The sequence below is a fragment of the Spea bombifrons genome, chromosome 6 (genome assembly GCF_027358695.1).
Source record: "Spea bombifrons isolate aSpeBom1 chromosome 6, aSpeBom1.2.pri, whole genome shotgun sequence".
Taxonomy (NCBI): Eukaryota; Metazoa; Chordata; class Amphibia; order Anura; family Pelobatidae; genus Spea; species Spea bombifrons.
Window position 1 is genome coordinate 19,096,914 of NC_071092.1, and position 18,817 is coordinate 19,115,730.

The 18,817-nt window shown below is 43.4% G+C and overlaps 1 protein-coding gene across 1 annotated transcript in view; it reads left to right on the forward strand.

Annotated features, from left to right (window-relative positions):
- The window catches only part of PICK1 (protein interacting with PRKCA 1), a 229,232-nt gene that overhangs the window by 180,578 nt on the left and 29,837 nt on the right, over positions 1–18,817 (forward strand). The window contains exon 12 of the mRNA XM_053469072.1: positions 5,003–5,147. Coding sequence (XP_053325047.1) covers positions 5,003–5,147 — 145 coding nt within the window. The remainder of the gene's footprint in view (positions 1–5,002; positions 5,148–18,817) is intronic.

The following is an 18,817-nucleotide window of genomic DNA, read 5'->3' on the forward strand; positions in this document are numbered from 1 at the left end:
TTGTGTGAAAGAACTTTACCTGATACATATAAAAAGAGGCTAATCTCACCTTGTATGAGAGAAGGGTCTTGGCAGTGCAGAGAGGACATGTGGTAAAAATCTGAAATTTTTTGTTGTCTCCAGCCTCCATTTTCAGGAAATGAACCTAGTTGCAGAGGTGTTTTGTAATGTAAAGTGATGGGATTGGGAGTACATCAGTGCACAAAATGCAATGCCTGAAGCCACAATTCAGTGCCAACAATCATTTTTTAATACGATATGCAGATTGAAATAGAGTAAACACAAAACCTTTAGTTTTCCTCTCACTGACTTCTGGGCCTAGAAAGTTTTATCCTCTGAAGTGACTAAAAATTCAAAAGCCCGTTTTATCTCTGGATAAGTAAAAAAATAAATAGTTCCATTTTTTCCTACAGTAAGTAAAGCGCCAGGAAACAGATGACTAAACACACCAAGACAGGCTCTGCTACACTGACACCCAAACACACACACCAGGACAGGCTCCGACACCCAGACACACACACCAGGACAGGCCCTGCCACACCAATGCCCAAACACAAACTCCGACACCCAGACACACACACACCAGGACAGGCTCTGTCACACCGAAACACACACCAGGACAGGCTCTGCCACACCGACACCCAAACACACACCAGGACAGGCTCCGACACCCAGACACACACACACACTAGGACAGGCTCTGTCACACCGGCACCCAAACACACACGCCAGGACAGGCTCTGCCACACCGGCACCCAAACACACACGCCAAGACAGGCTCTGCCACACCGAAACACACACACCAGGACAGACTCTGCCACACCGACACCCAGATACACACCAGGACAGGCTCTGCCACACCGACACCCAAACACACATGCCAGGACAGGCTCTACCACACTAACACCCAAACACACACACCAGGACAGGCTCTGCCACATTGACACCCAAACACACACACACCAGGACAGGCGCTGCCACACACCTGACGGGCTAAGCTACAGCAATTTCAAAAAAGTATTTTCCACACTGCTTTGATGTTGACCCCCCCCTTGTGTATCGCCCCCAGCCAGCATTTTGTGTATTTATGCCCCAAGCCTGCCTGTCACTTTAATATTGATTTATATACTGGCCCCAGCTTCCCCCCTTTGTGTATTGATGCTGCCAACACAGATAAAATGCTGCCCTGCAGTATGGGGGTGTATATGTGACTAGTTGGTTCCTTCCATGAGTCTATACATCCCTCATACTGCAGGGCAGCATTTTGTCTGTGCTGGTCATCAATATGTAAAAGTTATATGTGTCCTGGAAAACATGGCCGATGAACAACATAATGCCCCCACACCCTTGTGTATTGCCTCCAGCTAGCCCCACATTGTATGTTTATCCCACCACCCAGCCCCCCGTTTTGTATTGATTTATGTGAGGCCCCCAGCCAGCACCCCCTTATGAATTAATGCCCCCCTTTAATATCATGTGAGCCTTGGCACCCTGCATTCACAAGATCTGCCCAACATCCAGGTTGGAAGCATAAAACTTGCCAACTTTGCCCCAAACAGCCTTCATGTGGCATCCTAGCTTCTAACAGCCTCCCTGTGCATTCATATATTGATTCACTTCTTCACACATACTCATTCATTTCCTCAGTGTCGCAGTCTCGTTAATACAGCCTCCCCCACCCCCTTCTGAACTGCAGCGCTCGGTATCGCTCGAAGACTTCCGCAGGTGCCGCTGCTTCCCTCTGTGTTGCTCGCACTCCGTGCGAACAACTTCTCTTGTACCGCTCAGAGAAGCAGGAACGAAGCAGGGTCGTGTGACGTAAAGTCATGTGACTCTGCTGGGTTCCTGCTTCCCCTGGGCGGGGCAAGAGATGTTGGTCGCACAATGTGTGCGAACAATGCAGAGGTAAGCAGCAGGGCCCCTGCAGAAGTGATCACAGTTGCTGTCAATCTCTTTGACAGACAGCTAGTGGACAGCTAAGGAGCCCTAAAATAGGCCCCAGGCAGATAACCCCGCCCAAAGCCAAGTGCACAAATAGCAGAGAAATGGCCTGCACATGCGTATACTGCCACAGGAGTAAATAGTCGGCTATCATTGGAGTGGCTTGCGCATGCGCAAGGTCCAGCGGCATCTGCAGGAGTCTGCTGCGGCCGTAGCAGTGAAAGAATGAAACCCGGTGTCAAATGAAATGAATAAATGTGAGAGAGAATACTTTCCTTTCCTTTGATCCGGTTTACAGCTGCAACCCTAAAAACACTCTCCATGGAATGTTGAAAAATGGTACAAACACGACTTCTCTCTAGGGGCGGCCCTAGACAGAAGTCGCGGCCGTAGCAGTCACAGGTAAGGCGGTGTGACAGTGTAAACCCCAGGGAGATGCTTATTTTGGCATTTGGGTACAGGTGCTATCCAGAATGTAAATATGGGTCCCTGGGGTGGAGCAATTGGAGAGCAGGGTGGGCCAATGCTCCGTTCCCCCATTCTGTGGAAATTCCATGCCGGCTTTTCCAGAAGGCTAGAAGTCTGCAGGATCCAGTCTGTTATTCCTATGGGGCCGGCATCAGCCACAGGTGCTGGGCATTAAAAACCCTTGGAGCTTGATACTCAAATGGACTGTTGGGGGAAGAGGAAGCTTCCCTGTGCTCCCAGGGCAAAGAGAGGCCCTGAACAAGAAGACCATCCCTGAGCCAAGTGAGGCAATACCTGCCTGGACATTTGTGTGCTGTCTGGGGGAAGTTTTCCAGAGCCTGGCGTAGCTGGGTCTGGCTGGGAGCTTGAGGTAGTGGGTGATTAGGCTGATCAGTCTGGACCAGCATAGTTCAGTTAGAGAGGGCTCCAATTGGGAGCTAGGTTTTCTTTTTATGATTTGGTTTTTGGGGTTTGTGTTAAAAATAAAGCGCTGTTTTGTTCAAAGCTGGTGTTCCCGACTCAGATTGCCCTAGAGGACTGTACTTAGGACCCCTAAAAGTGACATGCATGGCCCTCATGCTACAGGGTTTGTCACAGCCGTTACACCTGTCTTCCCACCTTTTCCATATCCAGGGCTGATCTGACTCCTGAGATAAGACAAATTACTGTGTTGACTGGAAAAAGTAAGCCTCCTCAGAAACCTCACCCTTTCTTCAGAGGAGAAATCATAACAAAAAAAATCTGGATCCCATGTCCAAACCTTAGAGAGCTGTGGTAAAAGGTGAGAAGCCAAAGGTGGATACGGATGAGAAGGATGTAAAGACCACAGACGTATTCAAAAGTTAATTTGGTCTTCGTTCATGATAACAATTCTGATCTAGATTCAGATAACAATTCTGATCTAGATTCAGATAACAGGTCTTGTGCTTAGGGTCAGCAAGGTCTATAGAGGACGTACTGGGCAAAGGCACAGAAAGTAGGAGACTAAGCAAAGCAGAAAACCTGTCAGCAGGCAGCAAAAACAACAGAAACAGAAAAAAACAGGAAAGATGCATTTAAACATCCTTTCCGGCAAAAAAACTGTGTATAATCAAGCATCCTGGTGCCGTGGTGACCACTCACACATGCTCAGAATGCTGAGCAATGATGGAAAGTGGAGGTAGCGGAGCCTGAAAACATGAGAACTCCGGAAAGCCTTGTCACAGGCTGACTGGCACTGAGGCCTACCCACTCTGGATCCACCTATCTGTTTTAGTAACTACAGTAATGCTTTAGCAAAATCTAAATCAATCACATACACTGAAAATCTCTGCTTTAAATGTTTACTTACCTCGTCACGTAAACTAGTTAAACTAGTCTGTCATCATCAGTCCTTCATAAAACAATGGTAATTTTTACTAATGATACTGTTATGCATACAGAACCATTGTTCAACTTTTCAGCACTATGTGAGTTACTTATTTTTTGTGTTTCCTTCATCTTGTATAAGAATCTTAATACATCTTAAGTAAAAGGTTTTGTTTATAATGAGCAACATTACTTTGATTTGTTAGAATTTAATGTATTTGGATTCTTGCTGCACTTCATGTGAGCATGCAGCTCATGTGAGTTATCATGTGAGTTATCCATGTTTTTTTTTACAGTGACTTGTACTAATTATAGTTGGGAAAATGTTATTGAATATTATTCCTTAACAAGCATTTAAATTATTTCCCCCGCCATGTCAAGATGTGTCTGTAATTACCATATTTAAATATTCTTAATGTATTAACCTCTACCAGTTCTGCTGAGAGGATGTACCAGTTGACTACTTCCTGTTTAAGCGCACTTTCCCCCTCTAAAATGGTTATGAAAACTGTCCAGTCCCAGTAAAGTGTTCTCTTGCATCCTGACTGGTGGAAGATCATTTTCCCTTAGGGGAGAACCTTTACTTTGAGAACCGAAGCAGCTCCCAATCATGTAGCCGGCTATCGCTACAAGGTCAGTGACAATGGCCAGGGACATTCCACAAGACCCCGTGGCTTTCATCACGCATATATCACCGGATACATGTTCATTCAATTAAATGCTATTTATTATGCCAAAACATATCAAAAGTATTTACTTAGCTTTGGTTTGTGCAGCAAGCATTGGGGAAACACCTTGTCAGCATCAGCCAAAGCCCAGGATCAAAAGTACAGAATGGCTATACAAAGACACGCAGTCAAACCTTCCAGTAGAGATTAGAATTTGAGCAACAGGGTTTTTTTTTTTTATCTCTTTATAAAGGATGGTGGCAGTGCATCCTTATCTGAATTAACAGAATGGATCTAATATAAGTATATATATATATATATATATATATATATATATATATATATATATATATATATATGTGTGTGTGTGTGTTTAAATAAGGACCACAATCGCCTTCTCTGGTATCAGATTTTCATCTTGACCCTTTAACCTTGACCTAAAGTAAAAATCGCTGTTCACCTTTACTTTAGTAGGAGGTTAGCTGGAATTTTTGTTATTAGTTTTTGTTCAGTGTTATTAACCGTATGTCTCTAGTAGGTATCTATGTATAAATATATATTTATATATGTATTTGCAGACACTGGGAGAACCTTTGTATCGTGTCAGTACTGGTAATTATGAGTACCGACTTATACTGCGATGTCGTCAGGAAGCACGTTCACGTTTTGCAAAAATGAGGAAAGATGTCCTGGAAAAAATTGAACTACTTGACCAGAAACATGGTGAGTGCGGAGACTACTAGTATGACCCAAACATACTGTACAAAACTATTCATCTTTGTGCAATAAACTTTATAGTGTCTATGTCTATGATAGGACATATTTCAAAAAATGCAACTAATGCACTTGTTTTAGAAAGCAATGCTTATTTGATACATACACACACACTTCTAAGTGGCTGGTGACAGAAGAGGTGGTAGGGCAAACTCAATGCAATTAGCATACATAATGACAGAGAACCATTAGCAGTTGTCTGAAAAGGAAGAGACATGGCTTTATACAAGCAGAAAAAAACAACCTTGCCATTACAAAACAGTGCAACAGCAAACAATATACAACCTTCCCTCTGGTATGTAAAACAATCAGTAGTAGGCTTGTTACAAAAAGCAGTCACTTCAACAAAGGAGACATAGAAAAAATCCAGAAAAGATAAAAACTATCCACATACCTTATCCATGGATACAAGAAGAATGTCCAGCAAAAAAATGCTGGAAGGGACAGAAAGTTTGTGGATTGTTCAGATGCAATGTTGCACACCTAAGCCGTGCTAGCATGCTCTTTCTAGTGAGAAGAGGCTTTCTCAAGGCAACCCTTCCAAACAAACCATACTTGTTCAGTGTTCTTGTGATTGTACTCAATTGTAGTAATTGTCATGAACTTTAACATTTAACATGCTAACTGAGACCTGAGTCAGAGATGTAATTCTTGCCTGTGTTGCAGTTTCTCTGAGCATTGCACAGCCTGACTTTGGGGTGACTTTGCTAGCATGTCAAACTCCTGGGAAGATTGGCAACTGTCTTGAATGTTTTCCACTTTGGAATAATCTCTCTTTTTAGAATGATGAACTTTAAATTGTTTAAAAATGGCCTTATAACCATTCCTAGATTGATGGGCAACAACAATGGGTTCACTAAGTTTATTGCTGTTTCTTTCCTGCCTGGCATTGTTTTAACACACACACCTAAATGTTCTAGACCAGCAAACTAAAACATCGGCTTTTATAGAGCTGGTCACACTTGCTGATGATCAATTAATCAAGGGCATATGATTAGCAGTCTGCTACTTAGCATCTTAATTCAAATAGAACAGTAAGGGTGAACTTAGTTTTTCACGCCTGGCTTCTCCATTTTTTTGTTTGTTTAATAAATCATGATATGGTCCAAAATAGCTACTTGACAAGTGTCCAAAGAATCTAAATGAAACATCCTGGGTTGTCTACTTGGGAATAAATAAATAGTATATCTTAAAGACCAATTTAATTTACATATGACAACACCATATCAAGGGATATATAATGAACAAAATTCTGTAAAACTGCTGGTTCAACACAGAGCCCAAATAGCTAAATGTTCATAGTCCTCAAACCTGGTATTAAAGGATTTCTATTCATCCCTCTACATGTCTTATACTGGTTATATGTGTCAGGGAACCGGGTCTATACAGGCGATTGTAAAGACCCAGAGCGCCCAAAGATTGCGTTCAGGAGTTCAGTATGCAGTAGCGGAGTTGGACAGGGCCTGGTGCAGGGCGACAGCACTCTCCCGGTGGGTTGTGCAGCCACATACCAGCGCCCTGATATAGCAGCAGATGTAGTCCAAAACAGAGCAGAACTTGGAGATATACTGCAGGCACCCTGGAGCAGGCATGAGACATAGCACTGGAATCATGTGCAGGATGCTGCAGGCTGGGAGTATGGAAGCTAAGCAGAGTATATAATGGAAACATAGCAAGCAAGGAGGACAGAGCAAGGAACGGGGAGACCGAGCAAGGAACATAACCAGACAAGACATGCATGATACAGGGCACAACAAACAACGGGGAACAAGGCAAGGAACACAGGGGAAGGAGTGAGGAGCCAGAATCCTCGGACACTTCTCTATTAAGCAAGGATAGGACATCTTAACTGGGACATGGGGAGAGGAGAGAGGAACCAAACTCCTCAGATGATTCAGGGAAGGAAGGCAAGGTATATAAGAGACAGACACACATGGATACAGGAACCAGCCTAGGACTAAGTGATAACAATTGGAGATTCCGTCATATCATATGGCCATAGTATGCTTAGCCCACCACTACGCCAAAGTACTCCAATGACGGTGAGTCCTAACGCTAAGCCCTGCATACGAAAGTACTGATAAAATAAACATTGAATCCAAACACAGAACGGAGAAGGACATACCTTTAGACTGCATACTGAGACAAACAGAACAAACGGGTGGGACACACCTTTATAACTGAAACAGGAGCTGAAGCAAAGAGCAGACTGGAATCCAGGAATCAGAGGTACAGAACAGAGCATACGGAAATCCAGGAATGGATCACAGCAAAACATGGGAACTGAGGCAAGACAGGGAAAAACAGAGATATGCAGCTCCGCAGCCTGGATGGACCCTGACAATATGCTGTACTAAGATCATGTGTAGTAAAGTTTATGACCCTCTTTAATATTTCATATACACCAATCAGCCATAACATTAGGACCACCTGCACTGTGTGTTCTGTAGGGCTGCAACTAACGATTATTTTAATAATCGATTAGTTGGCCGATTATTTTGTCGATTAATCGATTAATCGGATAAAAAAAATGAATGTAAATTTTTCATTTATTTAAAATAATTTACTAAACAAATGATGTTAAATACAAACAGCAGAATAAAAAAACTTTGATAATACATTTCTTGTCTTTATTTCCCAACCAGCCCCCCAATATATGCACATTTGAGCCCAGGCTTGCTACGCTGCCTCCCAGACATGCCATGCTGCCCCCCCACATATGCCACGCTGCCTCCCACATATACCACACCACGCTGCCTCCCACATCTGCCACTCCACGCTGCCTCCCACATATACCACTCCACGCTGCCTCCCACATCTGCCACTCCACGCTGCCTCCCACATATACCACTCCACGCTGCCTCCCACATCTGCCACCCACGCTGCCTCCCACATATGCCACTCCACGCTGCCTCCCACATCTGCCACGCCACGCTGCCTCCCACATCTGCCACTCCACTCTACCCCCCACATGCCACTGTGCCTGATACGCCTTATACCCCCTGAAACACCACTCCATCCTCCCCAGACATGCCACCCTGCCCTCCCCACATATGCCACGCCATGCTGCCTCCCACATCTGCCACTGCACAATGCCTCCCACATATGCCACGCTGCCTCCCACATCTGCCACTGTCACTGATACGCCTTATATCCCCACTCCATCATGCCACCCTGACATGCCACCCTGTCAGACATGCCACCCTGCCTCCCAGACATGCCACTTCTCTACCCCCAGATATGCCACTCTACCCCCAGATATGCCTTATACACCCTGATACACCACTCCGTCCTCCCCAGACATGCCACACTGCCCTCCCCACATATGCCTTATATACTGTATATGCCTTATACCCCCAGATATGTCACTTCACTGCCCCCAGGATTTAGATTCCCCTAAATTAACCCTAAACTCCCCATTAACCATCACTGCCCCTAAATTAACCCTTAACACCCCCTTAACCACAGCATCCCCTAAATTAACCCTAAAGACCCCATCAACCACAGCATCCCCTAAATTAACCCTAAACACACCATTAACCACAACTGCCTCAAATTAACCCCAAACACTCCATTAACCACAGCTGCTCCTAAATTAACCCTAAACACCCTATTAACATAACTGCCCCTAAATTAACCCTAAACACCCCACTAACCATAACTGCCCCTAAATTAACCCCCACCTCCCCTAACTTTCAGTAGCACAAATATATATATGTGTACACATTATATATATATATATATATACACATATACTTACAGTTAGATGAGTGTCACAGCCATGTGGTTCTGGCCTGGAGAAGGAAGGGGCGGGGCCAGTTGTCACAGTGATTACAGGGAGGGGGAGTAAGTAGGAGCTGCTGCTGTGAGACGGTGAGTCAGACTAAACGGATTATATAATGAGGGGGATTTTTCAGAGCGTTTGCTCTGAAAAAACCCTCATTTTATAATCGATAATAATCGATTCAACTAATCGATAATGAAATTCGTTGCCAACGAATTTCATTATCGATTATTATCGATTTTATCGATTAGTTGCTGCAGCCCTAGTGTTCTGACACCTTTTTATCAGCACCAGCCTTAACTTTTTCAGCAATTTGAGCTACAGTAGCTTGACTATTGCATTTGACCACATGGGTCAGCCTTCACCCCCCCCCCACGTGCATCAGTGAGCCTAGGCTGACCATGACCATGTCACCACTTTCCTTCCTTGGACCGCTTTTGATACGTACTGACCACTACAGATCGGGAACACCCCAGAAGAGCTGCAATTTTGGAGATGCGCCGACACAGTGATTCAGCCATCACAATTTGTCCCTTGTCAAAGTCGCTCAGACCCTTATGATTGCCTATTTTTCCTGCTTGTAAGACATCTTCTAACTTGTTCACAAAGAGGACAAAATGTTCACTTGCTGCCTAATATATCCCACCTACAGATAGGTAGTCGACAGACCACCAGAGAGAGGAGGAACACAGAAGATGAGTTTCATAATTGTATTTATTTATTTAAAGTATGTTCTGTTTCTATTTTAATTTCTAAGGCTTTGGCAGCTCTTATTTCTATTATATACCCTATTTGCTCGATTATAAGACAAGGCTTTTTTCAGATCAAACACTCTGAAAAATAACCATCGTCTTATATTCAAGGTCATCTTGTAGTCAGACCCCTATTTGAGGTCTGATTATAAGACTAAGATCCAGATACCTCGTAGTGCTGCAGGGGACCAGGATCCTCCTCTCTGGCAGCCTCTGTTGTTGCCGGCACTTCCTCTGGGGGCTTCTATGATGGAGCACCAGCATCATATGACCTTCCAGGGGTCAGTCTTAGAAGCTGCGGCGGAAGTGCGGGCAGCAGCGGAGGTTGTCTTTGCGCTTGCGGGTGAACGTTTGCGGGATGTGCACAGACAACCTCCGCTGCTGCCGGGGCTTCTATGACAGAGCACCGGCGTGACATGACCTTCCGGTGCTCAGTCATAGAAGCCCCGGTAGCTGCGGAGGTTGTCTGTGCACATCGTGCAGACCTCCACCGACTGCCCCTACTAGACGCCAAGGAATCTGAAGCATGGGGGACAAGTCTAGGGATGCACTGGTAAGTCGTGGGAGGGTAAGAATGGCATATGGGGAGTATAAGGGCTTTCTGGAGGCAGAGTGGCATATAAGGGGGTTAAAAGGCATATCTGGGAGGCAGAGTGGCATATAGGCATATAAGGCATTTTTGGGGGGCAGAGTGGCATATAAGCGGGTATAAGGCATATCTGGGACAGGTTGGCAAAAGGAAATAAAAACAAAAAATGCATTTTTCTCAATCATAGTTTTTATTAAATATGAAAAAATAGTTTACATGTGAATTAATATTTACTAGTAAATCTTTTTTCTTATAGGGTAGTCTTATATTATTATTATTATCTTTTTTTTTATATAGCGCTTAATACAATACATATATTAAAGGGGTATGACAAGACGAGAATTGACAGACTAAGACAAACCGATACATTAGGTGGAGAGAGCCATGCTCACAAGCTTACAATCTTGAGGGAATGGGGTGACAAACATAAGGCAAAGAGAAAGGTGAGAGGTAGTGTGGTGATTGTATCAATGACAAGGAAGCTCTAGCAGCTGAGATGGTATGCTTCTCTTAAGAAGTGAGTTTTAAGATGTTTTTTGAATGTTGGAAGGGAGGGTGAATGCTGAAGGTTCGGTGGAATCAGCAAAGAAAGAGGATGTTGGAGGGTCTGAGCAGGAATTTATACACTCTGTTTTGTTTTGATTGGTTGTTTTTTATTCTAACATGTTAAATATTTCTTTAATGCTGGAGGATTTCAGTAAAGGAAGTAATGCAAATATGAAGCCTGTCTTGCTATAAAATTGGGAGCCAGTGGAGGGTTTCAACAGAGTGGGGAAGCAGAAGAGGAGTGGCGTGCAAGAAAGAAAAGCCTAGCAGAAGCATTTAGGACACAGTGTAGAGGAGAGAGTCAAGTGGAATGCCAACCAGAAGAGTGTTGCAGTAGTCAATATGGGAAATGATAAGTGAATGAACCAGAGTTTTTGTGGATTCTTGGGTGAGGAATGGATGGATGCGAGAGATGTTTTTTAGGTGCAAGCGGCAGGATCTGGAGAGGGACTGAATGTGAGGGATGAAGGAAAGGTTAGAGTCAAGGATGACCCCAAGGCATCGGGCATGGTTAGTAGGAGAGATAGTCGTGTTGTTAATGGTGATAGAGAATTCAGGTAGTGGAGTGGAGATGGAAAGAGGGAAGATAATGAGTTCAGTTTTAGAAAGATTAAGTTTCAGGTAGCGTTGTGACATCCATGAAGAAATAGCAGACACGCAATTGGTAATACAGGACATGAGAGGTGGAGAGAGATCAGGAGAAGACAGGTAGACTGTAGTGGGTCAAGGAGGGAATTAGAAGAGAGGAAGTTAGTAAGGCGATTGTACACAATCCGTTCAAGCAGTTTAGAGGTAAAAGGAAGCAGAGAGATAGGGCGGTAGTTAGTCAGACAGATGGGATCTGAGGAAGGATTTTTTAGAATGAGTGTGATTAGCGCATGCTTGAAGGCTGTTGGTACAGTTCCAGATATATTCAGGCTTTTTCTTTTTTCCCTAAATTAATATTCAAATTTTGGGGGTCGTATTATAATCCGTAATTCTGGTCGAGAGGATAACCTGAATTAAGAAGAAAACTGACTGCACATAAGTATACATTTTTTATTATTAGAAATTGAAAGTAACAGCGCCATGTGACACTGGGATTCAATAACACAGAATAGGCATGGCAGCCAATTGCATGTGAGAGAATTCACTCTGGATAGAGCATGAGAACTGACCAATCAGGAGCCACTCATGTTCTCTCAGCATATTTTATCACATCCTGGTTGGCTCTGAGTGTTCCAGAGTTCCTCTCTATCTTATCGACTAAAGAATTGAACCAGGCAGCATACTAGTGAACCTTTGTTGTTACTGCAAAAGCACATTTATTAGAGTATCCCTCTGCCTCAGGTTTGTCAGTGACCTAATGAAGCAGTCTGCATGCCCTTGCAATGAGGAGTTCTGCTTTTCTAGGTGATATCTAGTACCAAGTCCCCCCTGAAGCTTCTCAATCAATACAAAAAATAAAAGCCCTCTAAAGAGACATAAATCTGTGATGTCACCATGTCCTATAACTAGTCGATTGCTCCAATGGCCTCTTGAGACAGATTTAAAAAAAAAAAACAACAAAGTTTATCTTTTCATTGTAGTCCTTATTTGTCCTAAAGTTTACTAAAGTGACTGAAATGAACTCCATGTGACGGGACGCCCTGTACCCCGTCTGGGTACTCCCACCAAACGTTGCTTCCTCCTGCCGGGACACCAACAATTAAACAGTACTTAAACAGGTAGTTAAACAGTACAATGGGGTAATTTACATACAATAGACACAACAAGCCACACAAAGTTCTCCATCAGGTCAGTATTTGCACTCAGCCCAGTAGGGGGTCGCTATTGTAGTCTGGGGAAGATGGTAAACACCGGGGATTCCCTGACTTCTGGCTGAAACCTGCTGGATATCAGATCCAGGTACACATACTGGCCATAGAGGCCTCTGTCCTGTAAGTCCTGACCCGATGGAGAGTAAAAAACACACAAAACCCCCTCCCAAAATACAGGAATCCCAAATCTGTCCAAGCTCCACGGTCTTCAGATTCTCTTGTACTTTGGGTAACGTGGCACTCTGTACCAGGGCCCATAGTCTGTAGGATGGAGGCTGGCATTCAGTCCCCTCCAGAAGCCCATGGCATGGAGGTTTCCGTGACACTCCATCAAACAGATTTATAAGATTTAAATTAGAATATTTCTGTTCCAAAAAGTTTATATCTTTAATGGCAAATTCTAAAACTTCTATAGGGGCTTTTTGAAATTTCTTCTGACCTAAATGTTGTTCTTAAAAGTTTTAATAATGTCATTTAGTATTTGCAACTTTTATTAGGTAACCAAATTGCAAATGCATGGTTTCCATAAGCATCAGTAAGATTTATTACATCTGGGATAGATAGTCCCCCATATTTAAATTTAAATTGGTCAGTATCCGAGATATTCTATATTTTCCTTCTCCAAATAAATTTAAAAAATAATCACTGAAAGTGTTGAAAAGTTTTACCGTATTTGCTCGATTATAAGACGACCCCCCAAAATCTGAATATTAATTTATGAAAAAAAGAAAAAGCCTGAATATAAGACGACCCTATAGGAAAAAAGTTTTACCAGTAAATGTTAATTCGTGTAAACTATGTGAACAATTTTTTTTTTAATAAAAGCTATGCTTGAGAAAAATATTTTGTTTTTGTTTCCTTTTTTTATTCAACCTGCCCCCCCCAGTTATGCACATCTGCCCCCTGGCTTGTCACTCTGCCCCAGAAATGCCTTATATCCCCTATATGCCACTGTGCCCCATAATATGCCTTTTAACCCTCTAAATGCCATTTAGAGGGTTAAAAGGCATATTATGGGGCAGAGTGGCATATAGGGAGGTATAAGGCATTTCAGGAGGCTGAGTGGCGTATAGAGGGTTAAAAGGCATTTCTGGAGGCAGAGTGGCATTAAGGGAGTTAAAAGGCATTTCACAGGGCACTCTGCCTCCAGAAATGCCTTATGCCCCCTATTTAACACTCCCTCCCCCTCCCTCCTCCAAACTTACCGGAGCTTCTGAGTCCTCTGTGCGTAGTCCAGGCAGCGTGTAGAGCGTCCATCGCGCAGACATTCCTTGGCTGTCAGAGATCAGAGTTCCCCGTGATTTGCCTGGACCAAGCACCGGGAACTCGGAAGTACCGGTAACTTGGGGAGGGGGGGCGGAGAGACATACCTATAGCACATAGTATGTCCCCAAACAACCCCACTGTAAGGCTAAACAACAGTGGAAAAACTAAGCTGTCAATACATCTATGCCATGCCTAAATAATTTAAGCGAGGACTTCACTATCCTCATAGATAAGACATAAATTGTGCTCGATGCATGCTTTCCCATTGTGATCACTATGGTCTCATCAGGGGATCACTGGAATCACGGAGACCCATGGGGCAGGTTTAGAAAGATAGCGCTGGAGCCTAATTTGACCGCATAGCCAAATCCCTGGTTGCTAATTGGCTTAACAGCATACCAGGAAAAAAGAGTAGAAAGCAGAAATGGCTTGCTAACACAGAGAAGTCTGTGAAAAAGGAATGTTAGTATAGTCAGCTTGAGAGCATACATTGTATTGATACTTCATGCCATTAACGTAAACTTGGGGAACAACAGAGCTGCATTACACTATCCCCCGTGAAGTCACAGTAGATACAGGCTGTCTGGAGGACACAGAAGATACCGGAGAACAGCGAATTCTTTTTTACTGCATGACATTAACCCCTGAGCAGTCCTAAAACATACTGTACATTCATGATATTTAGTGCATCCTATCTCATTAATCATAAGTAGGTACCGACTGTCGTGGTACTATGGAATAGGGAGAATATTTGCAGCGAGGATAAACCCTGCCACAGTAAACCATTTAAGAGCGAGGTGAGGGGTGTTACTTATTGTACACATATAGCACACAGAGAGCTGAATAGCCATAATGGAGATTAAGTCCTGTTACTGGTGATCTCCCATACTCAAAATATGAGATTAGCTTGTCTAACAATACTAGCCAAACCACTTAATAGACCATATTTAAATATATCACATAGTCATTAAAATGACATTGTAGACCATATCATTGTAAACACATTACTAAATCATTGAGCTCATATTTCTTAGCTACCCTATTGAAGGCTAAAAACGCTTAGGTCCTGAGACAGAGCAGATCAATAGAAAGTTGAGCAGTAATCAACAGATATTTGCACTGATCAAGCTGATATATGCTCCGGTAACATATCATATAAAGGTTATTTGTCACAAATCAAAGGTATTCATAAGAGGTGTCCTCCTCATTCCCTTAATCCCAGGAGATCCCTCACTATTGTCATAAATTATATTACACATAGAGGGCATGCGAATGGAGGGAATGCATAATGTTGCAGCAATGCATTCACCACCAACGCCTCTGGATCTGGAAGCCAGCTGAAAAACTGAAGAACTTTGCAGATCTAACGCAGAATTACCTCGTTGGTCCTGAAGCATGAGAAATACTGCTCCGTCCAACGTCCTCGTTGGTCCTGAAGCATGAGAAATACTGCTCCGTCCAACGTCCAGTCGCTGGCATCCCTCCAGTCATGTGAAAACCAGTCTGCAGTGAGGTTGGTCTCTCACGGAAGATAGGCTGCCTTAAGGAGTGATACTGCGGCGAAAAGAAAACTGAAAGATGTCTTTGTTAACCTCGGACAGAGTGCGACCCCCCTAAAAGATTTATATATTGTACCGCTGAGACATTGTCCATGCACAGCAATTTGGCATGCCTTTTCGCCAAACTCCGTATATCGAAGAATCCTGCTATCGACTCCAGGCAGTTGATGTGTAATCCTTCCTCCACCACTGACCCTGGACCCCGCCCATAGGCGAACCTGCGCACAACGTGCCCCAGCCACAAAGGCTGGCGTCTGATTCCACTACGAAATCTGGCACTGAACCGAAAATGGCGTGTCATTCCATGCCTCTATATGCCGGATCCATCAACGCAGTTCCATCCTCCCCTCCTCGGTCAGAGGGATCAGCTGGTCATAAGAAGGTCGCTGCCTGAGAAACAAGGCCGTCAACAGTTACATAGCCCAATTGTGGAGTGGACCCGAAAAAATTTCTTGAATGGACGACAATAGCACTCTCACCATAGGGGCCAGTTGTCGAAGGGGAATTTGATCCTGGCGCAGTGTCCACCTCAGCTCCTTCTGAATTGTTGTCATCTTCGTATGTGGTAGGCGAAGAGTGCATTGCATGGAGTCGATCTCGAACCCCAAAAACTGGACAACACGAGCGGACGTTAACACCTACTTGTCGCGATCGACCACAAAGCCCAAGGGTTCCAATAACTGCACCGCTTATCTCGTTTTGTAAGCATAGCCTGGGAGCTCCTTAGCAAAAGAAAAGCAAGTCGTCTAGGTACGCTATACATCTGTATCCTCTTCCTCTCAGGTGTGCCATCACTGTCTTCAGAAGTTTGGTGCAGAGCTCAGTCCGAATGGGAGACAGGTGAATTGACCAGCCACATTCCTGGGCTATTGGAACGGACAGATAAGCGTCTTTCAAGTCCAGTCTCGTGCACCACAAACACATTATGCTGGCACAAGTTAATGACCGGTTGATACTCCTCAGATTTCTTCTGAACCATCCTGCGGAGCCCACTGGATTGCACCCTTGTCGGACAGGCTTTGTATTTCTGGGTCTATAAAACGTTGATGGTCTTCTGGTACTACCATCGGTTGGGGTCTCGTTCTGGCTTTGTGAGAAAATCTATCACAAAACCTTGAACGGTTTACAGGACCCAAGCATCCGAGGCAAGGTTGGCCCAAGCCTGAGTGAAAAAAGCAAGCCTTCCAGCAGTTAAATGATTGGCACAACAAGGAAATGGGAGACCTATCTGTATTATATTGTGTCTTTCCACGTCGACTCCTCTTCCCCTAGAAGAACTGTGTTGACCTTGGAACGTGGATCCACGGCTTGAAACTCCTGGGAAGAAACACCTGACGCCCAGAAAGGCCAAAAAACGCCTTGATAGTGGGTTGTCAAAACACTCTATGGAGGGAGAGCTGCATCTTGTAGAGTTTGGCATACCTGTCAGGGGGTGCAGAGTTTAAAACCATTTTGGATGAAGCATTAGCGACACAATTGCTTTCTCAGGAAAGAATGGTTTATATACAATTCAAAACCTACTATAGGTAGTATACCTAAGGTGCATAAAAACAGCAATCCCTCTGTGAGACTGATCATTTTGGGAAAATATAACCTAACTGAAAATGAGACTGTAGATAAGAATATAAATCTGTTTGTGGTTAAATCAGCATTCTATGTCCGGCATACTAAGACAGCCCTTCAAATATTTTTATCTTTACTTGTTTTTGTGCAAGCTAGATGTTGAGTCTCTGTATAGTAGCATGCCAAAGGATACTAGCAGTCTCCTACTTTTTACAATGTATGGAAGGTTTTAAGGATTACCGTATTTGACCCTGATTATAAAATGATCCCCCCAAATTTGAATATTAATTTAGGAAAAAAAGAAAAAGCCTGAATATAAGACTACCCTAAAAAGTTTTAGTAGTAAACATGAATTCACATGTAAACTATTGTTTCATATTTAATAAAAATTATGAGAAGATGCATTTTTGTTTTTATTTCCTTTTCTTTGTCCACCTGCCCCCACATCTGCCTCTAGGCTTGCCACTCTGCCCCCAAGAAATGCCTTATACCCCCTTACATGCCACTCTGCCCCTGATATGCCTTATACCCCCACATATGCTACTCTGCCCCCACATATGCCTTATACCTCCAGACTTACCAGTGCATCCAGAAACTTACCCCCCCCCATGTTTCAGACTCCCTCCGTTGCTACCCAGCGCTTTTAGTAGGGACTTCTATGACTGTCATGAAAAGGTCATGTCGCACTGGTGCTCCATCGTATAAGGCCCAGCGGAAGTGCTTGGCTAAAGCGGAGGTTGTCTGCGCGCATAGAGCAGATGTTCACCCGCTGCCAGAGAGGAGGATCCCGAAAACCTTGGCCTTGGAGTTTAAGTATCAATGGTTTTAATCTTTGTGATCAGATTTTAGAATATATTTGAACATATTTATTAATGAAATTAGGTGATACTTAGCAACATAATTGGGATCTTTATCAGGTTTCAATATAGGTATAGGTATATTCAATATATATATATATATCTTGGCATGTAACGTCTCGATTGAGAATCTCTTATTCTGTAATATTTCTTTATGTACTCTTGTCAATAGTGGAGTTATCATCAGACTTAGGATCTTATATATGTTAGCTGAATATACATCAGGGCTTTGGGTCTTGTTTATTTTTAATGAGCTTGCAACATGGAAATTGAATGTACCGTATTTCCCCATGTATAAGAGGCTCCCATGTATAATTTTGGGGCCCGAAATATGAAAAACAAAAATGTATTATCATAAAATTCGTACTCATCATCCTCATCACTCCCATCCATGAACTGCCCCTAAATTAAACCTAAAGACCCCATCAACCATAAGTGACCCTAAATTAACAAACGCCCCATTAACTATAACTGCCCCTAAATTAACCCTAAACACCCCATTAACCATAACTGCCCCTAAATTAATCCTAAACACCCCATTAACCATAACTGCCCCTAAATTAACCCCCACCTCCCCTAACTTTCAGCAGCCCAAATATTAATTTTATACTTACTGTTAGGTGAGTTGCTGTCTGAGCAGTGTGGAGGTACTGGGAAGTAGTGACTGCAATCTACAATCTACAACCACTGTATAAAGACGCACCCAGTTTTTAGACCCCACATTTTTCGAAAAAAGGTGCTTCTTATACATGGGGAAATACGGTAGATAAATGCAAAGTTATGCAATTCGGGATAAGGAATGCACAAGGAACTTAAATGGTAGTGAATTAGGGATAATAACAAATAAGAAGGATTTGGGAATTGTTATAGACAACAAATTAGTCAACAATGTGCAATGTCAGTC